At 38.3% G+C, this 6,169-nt stretch overlaps 1 protein-coding gene across 5 annotated transcripts in view; it reads left to right on the top strand.

The window, feature by feature from the left end:
- The window catches only part of chd9 (chromodomain helicase DNA binding protein 9), a gene marked incomplete at its 5' end in the record, with an annotated part of 70,399 nt that overhangs the window by 37,225 nt on the left and 27,005 nt on the right, over positions 1-6,169 (top strand). For all 5 annotated transcript variants that reach the window (XM_079241872.1, XM_079241876.1, XM_079241875.1 and 2 more), the window contains one exon: positions 4,755-4,860. In XM_079241872.1, coding sequence (XP_079097998.1) covers positions 4,755-4,860 — 106 coding nt within the window. The remainder of the gene's footprint in view (positions 1-4,754; positions 4,861-6,169) is intronic.

Genomic DNA, 6,169 nt, shown 5'->3' with positions numbered 1-6,169 from the left:
ACTACTGTTTCCACCCGTTAGTTATGTGGCACTGAGATTATAGCCTTTCATTCATAAGAAGGGGGATTTCCCAACACGGTTGAGCACTACTATGGCAATAAGCCCCTCAGGATGAGAAACGCATGCAAACACATACACTGTACACTTAACAGCAGTATGGAGGATATGTCGGTCATTTACAAGAAGATTTTCCAAGTTAGACCAACTAAATTGGTACCGTTGGTCTCTGACACACTGAAGCACCATCATGCTGTCTTGGCCTGCAAAGTGCTATCCACTCTTGATTCTATTAAAATCAAACCCTCACTCCCAGTGGCGGCATGCCAAGTAGGGCAGGACAACACTGGGGGGACAAGGGATGGGGGTTATTTGGCACAATAGGGAAATTGGAGCCAAAAAAGACTCGAACAGCAAGTAGCCCATTACTCTCAGGGAATAGCTTGTGGTAGCGGATCATCAGGGATCACTCGGCAATGTCAGATGAGGGGCAGCTGTAGTCTAATTAGAAATGCAAGATGGCTGGAAAGCCTGCTGAACATGGACAGATTTCAGCTACATAAGTAAAAATCATATGCTATTTTTTGGGAGAAGAAATCAGGTTTGAAAAGTAAAATAAGTTGAAAAGCACGAGTTATCACTTTAAATGGCAAAAATGTACTCATTTAAAAATGATTAAAGATTACAAAATAAGTATGAATTTTAGCGTTACTCATACTGTAACTCAAATCCTGCGTGTTTTGTCACTTTTAGGTTTATCTCTGCTTCTATATTTGAAGCTAAAAATGACTGAGCATTTATTTATTGATTTAGGGGGGAAAAGCATTGCATTTACATTCTCAACCAGTTAATATCGCCCCTAAAAACCGAGCACATAATTCAGAATATTTTAAAAACAAATAGTATCTTATCATTTTTGGATAAACTTTTAAGATAATTGATCATTAGACTTGCTCTATTTGTAAAGCTCTTTGCAACAGCAGGCTGCATCTCTAGTTATAAGCTTTGACTGACAGAAAATACTTCATAAGTCATAGGATGTATGCCCTGATAGCACCGGGGAAAATTACTTTTCTTATATTACTCCTGTTTTTCCGAACTGCCTGAAAACCAGAAAGGGTAACCATAGGAACCATGGAATCTACTGTAATTACCCTGTAACAACGTCTCTGCAAAACATAACTCAGAGAGGTTAGCTCATTCATCATCCAGCAATTATACAGCGTTCCTGTTGATAGATGGAAAGTATGGCTCAAATCTCTTTTTGTTTAGAAGCATGCTTTGTCTGGATCCAGCTTATCTCTCTGTTAGCTCCATTCTTCAAATGCAGCTCTGGGTGTCACCCTCTGATTTTTACAGCCTTGTCTGCTTCTGTTGTTTAGATTGCCAACAGCAGCACTCTTGAAGAAAGTGGTAACAACATGCCTCTAAAGACATCGACTAGTTCTCCCAAGTATCGTGTTCAGAGATGATGAAGCTAAAAAAATGAAGGGAAAAAAATTCAATAATAACAGAAGCAGAAACTTTGCAAGTTTGCTAAACCTGAAGAAGCCATTGAGATGAGCTACATGCCTGCTTGACGCTTACACTCACATGCGTTTACATACTTATATAAGTTGATGTAGTCAAAGTTATCATGGTGCATTCATAGTGCCTGTGCAAAAAGGTTTTTAACATCACAAGGATTTGACCCTGAAGAGTGAAACTGACTTCTTCCGCTTTCTAGGTCTAGGCTTTTTCTTTGTAATTTTAGTTAATATTCTTCAGCGTGTTGGGCAGCGATTTACTTAGAGTGCATGCACATTAGCGCCAATGTTATTAAAGCCTTGGGTGGTCCAGTTTATCTGCCACAGCAGGGTGGAACAAGCTGTAACCGTCACTAAAATGTGGTTTATGCATCTCTGTTTGTGTGAAAGATGTACAAGCACAAACACAGTGTATACGCAGTGTACACTTTTAATTATTTTAAACCTTAAATTATCCCATCCAGTTGATGTATATGCCATGTTTACCAGGGAATCTTAATACTATCAGAACATGCTGTCTGTACCTTCTATTTCTGGTTCAAGTGACAATTTCCCAGCCTTAAAAAAAATCCTTCTCTTCCTCTTGTGTACTGTTAGCTGCTGCCTGCTGTTGTGAAAAACATTCTGTTCAGTCATATTCAGCTGCTTCAGAACATTGTTTATGTTCCCTATGTTGATTTGTTTTGTTCTAATTCTTTTGTGTTGCTTTGACCCGGCACTTTGGTTGGCCATCCAGAGTGTCATTGGACATTTAGTGCTGATGTTTTTACAGGAAGTGATGTCAGCGTGAACATCACCTCCCACATTAACAGATACACTCCCCAAAGTCATGTTGCATAGCAACCATTAAAGTGTCACTGTCAAGAAGGATTTGTGAAATGTAACATCACCCAGAGGGGGCAGGGACACCCGTAGAGGCACGGCTCTCCGTCACAGTGCTGTCGGAGCATCAGTTTTTTTCTACTTTACAAAGATTTTGTGGAATTTGTGCAGGTGGCCTCAAATTAAGCCTGTTTATAAACACTTACTGAGTTTGTAGTTCGGTATAAATTGATAAGTTGTCTCATTTTTACCATGAGCCAGCCTTCTTTAGTGATGATTATTTGTTAGAGTATTAAACTAACAACGTGGGGGAATGTTTGCAGATTTTCCCAGCCCATTCTGAATGTGACTCCCTCATTAGATTAGCACTGTTCATGCCTACTAAGAAAGTGTAACGTCGCCATCTCTGAATTTAATGAGAAAGAAAATCCACACTGCAATCACAAGAGTTGAAACGAGATATTGGAGATAGAGGAGGTCAGAGGAGAGCTGAATGTCTTATTTAAATACCTTCTTGTTTATAACACTGCACTCAATTACTGTAATTACAGGTGCATTGTAGTGCCTTGGCTGTTCTCTGCTATTCCCACGCCGTTGGGGGATGTTTTTTCATGGTGTTCAGCTTGTTGATGCTTGTTTGGTGTCTGACTGTCTAACAGAAAGATTTAATAGGAGCAGAGATTGGCCAGCATGGGAATCTTTGTTCACGTGCAGGCTCTCATATCATCTCATATGAAGCAGCCCCACAGAGACATCCTCGTAGCTGGAGACATACCTGCTCGTGCAGCGGTCTGTCTGAATTGGCCTGTGTTTGTATGCGTGGCCTGTGAAGCATGTGGAGCATGCTTCCCTTTGTGGGGAAGCGGGGGTGGATTTGTTATAAGTGTGCAAGCTTAGGATGAGTGCAAGAGGGAAAAAAGCCACTTTCTGTTGTTGGTATGACAGCAGTGTTTTTATTTTGCCATTAACATCACTCCAAACCAGAGATTTGGTGACTTGCTAGAGATTACACGAATGGAAAATTGCAGGATAAAAGGTGTATGTATGTGTGGTGAGTGAATATCTTTAGAAAGGTCACTAAATGTTATGTGCGAGTAACTGCAGAAAAGTGAAGAGTTGGAGGCTGACACACTTGAAGAAAGTAAAGCTTGTGTCTGCTGTTTACTGTGCAGTCTGCTGATATTTAGCTATCGTCTTGATAGTCTGTCTTGGTTTTGTAATTGTATATCTGAACATTGTTAGAATTTAAAAAAATAATAATAGCAAAATTGTATATCTGAGTTCAAAGTTCATGTTATAATTAAATGACTTTTATGTGATTCTGTTTCTTGGAGGCAGTGTAGAAATCTGGTTATTTTCCAACTTTGGTATGCCAATACATTTAAGCCTTTCAGACAGGATATCAGCTGCTATTAATTTTGTATAGTTAGCTAAAAAATAGAAGTAAACGGCTGTGCAGATACTTTAAAATTTAAGGTGGAAATGCTTTGGAAAGAGATGGAGTGCAGTGCTAGCCAGGTGTATTTCTACAGTTTTTGTGCCAGTTGTAGGTCATTTAAATTTACCTTGCAGTGGTTTCTGACTTTGACAAGTTGCTCCTGTAACCTACATTTGACAGGTCAGATCAGCCTAAAATTGAGTTATTAATGTATGGCGATCTAAAATTTGGTTTTATTCTGGTTTGCTTTAAGATTTTTGTCATTTTTATTGACATTAATTTCTACTCTTTCACAGTTTTACATGTCCTCATTTGTTGATCTGGATCACTTAAAAATTATATCTGAATTATTTGTGTATTTTAAGTAAGTTTTAGTAGATTTGCTGTTTCAGAATTGTTCTTCATGGTATCTAGTGCATCATAAAAGATGGTGCAATCTGTGTGGCTGCAAAATAAATCCATGCACAGGTACAGATAATGCAAGTTTAACCTAAATGTGAAACTTCAATAAATGAGCCAATAATACTTTGATTGCACTAATTCCTCATCAGAATATAGTCAGTCAAATGTGGTTTTTTTTTTCTATTTATCTCAATCATAGATAATTATGATTAGTTGTGTTCATTTTCATTCAATTATTATTCTAAATATTTTAATAATATACCTGATGCTTGGAATGTAGTTACCATAATAAAAATGGATACTTGACGTTTTCCCTTTCCCAGTTTCACCTGACTATTTGCAAACAGGCGGATTCTGCAGCTTTGATCACAATCATTTCAAATAATTAATAACATCATAAATTATTAAGTATCATCAATCTGTCCGTTTTTAAGAAAAAAAAAATTAAAGATGTGTTAATGTGTTAATAAAGATGTGTTGTTGTTTTTTTTTTAAAAATATATGTAAATACGATAAATCTAAAGCCAGTTTTCATTGTTTTAACCTTCACTCCATGTTTGTCTTTTCAGGAAAATTGTCATCAAGTTTGGAAAAAGGAAAAAACGAAAGCCAGAGTCTTCAGAGGAAGAGTCAGATGATGATCCTCCCCCTCGACTCACTTCTAAGGACGACTCTGTGAGTTCTCGTACATAAAACACACTTCCAACTACACAGTAATGCTCGTGTGTGATATGATTGACTCTGGGCCTCTGATGCTCGGGGCATTTGTAGCGAATGTTAGCGGCTTTTAATCAGATTGGCAGCACAAGCTTTGAGCTGCAATTTTCACTTTGACGTGGAATGAAAATTTGAGGTGCTTTTTGAATGAATTTTAATTTTACTCAGCTATAGAGTGTGTATCGCTGTCGGCGGTAATACACAAGCAGTGAGAAAAGAAGCAAATGCAGGCTTTTTTAAATTTCTTTTTGTATTATTTTTCTTCATTTTCTGGTTTCGTTTTGATAGTGAGCGAGTGAGTGAATTGGTGTCCTCGGCCTTAGTGCTCACGCTGCTGCTGAGCACAGAGGAAGCTTTAGTTTGAGTCTAGAAGGATTGATTCTGGTTCATGTGGAGGTCATGCAGTGGGTGGCAACTCAAGTGCACATTCCTATCTGTGTTGATGGAGAAAACTGACAACAGTGTAGGATTATCTAGGTCAGTGGCAGCTTTTCTTGCACATGCAATACCTAATTTCACTATTGAAAGCAAGTTGATTGGTGTTCAGTATTAAACGCAATTTTCATTTAAAAAAGGACGTTTGCTGCCATCACAGCATTTAAAATTTGAATGAGACCTCCCCTTACTATTTTTCCTTTATTTCAGGCATTAAAACCACCACATATTCACTTCCACAAGGCCATGTTATTGGAAGTTAAATACTGCTCACTTATAACTGATCTTATTGAAGATGGAAAAAAATGGAGGGTATTACTATATTTTACCGTTTTACAAATACCAATTTAATCTAGATATCCTAGATGATTTATAGAAAAATTTGGCTTAGCTGTTATAATTATAAGAGATATGAACACAAAGCTGAGTGAGCGTTGTCTGACATTTTACTCCAGCTCCTCCGATACCCTCCACCACCTCTCTCCTCTCTTTTTGAGTCCTTTCCGGACTATATCCTATGATATAATTACACTCGTTTAACAGCGCCCCTGGCCTTAATTAAACCACCCTGTTGATGACTCATTTAGGATGATCCTGCATCAGAAGTCGTGGCAGCGTGGCCGGCAGCTCGAACAGAAGCACAGTCTCCTCAGGGCTTTAGCCTTATTGTTGTGGCATGTGACAGGTTTGACTTTGCAGCTTGTGGTCAGCTTGGTTTTGTAGATGCGAGGGTATATCTCCACTGGGATATCATATTGCACACCTAATTAACTTTGGCTCAGTGGCATTTATTCCTAATTAACTACATATTATCATTAGGAGGGGCTTGTGT

This window comes from Telmatherina bonti, assembly GCF_933228915.1.
Source record: "Telmatherina bonti genome assembly, chromosome: 1".
Lineage (NCBI taxonomy): Eukaryota > Metazoa > Chordata > Actinopteri > Atheriniformes > Telmatherinidae > Telmatherina > Telmatherina bonti.
This window is presented reverse-complemented; position numbering and strand designations above follow the sequence as displayed.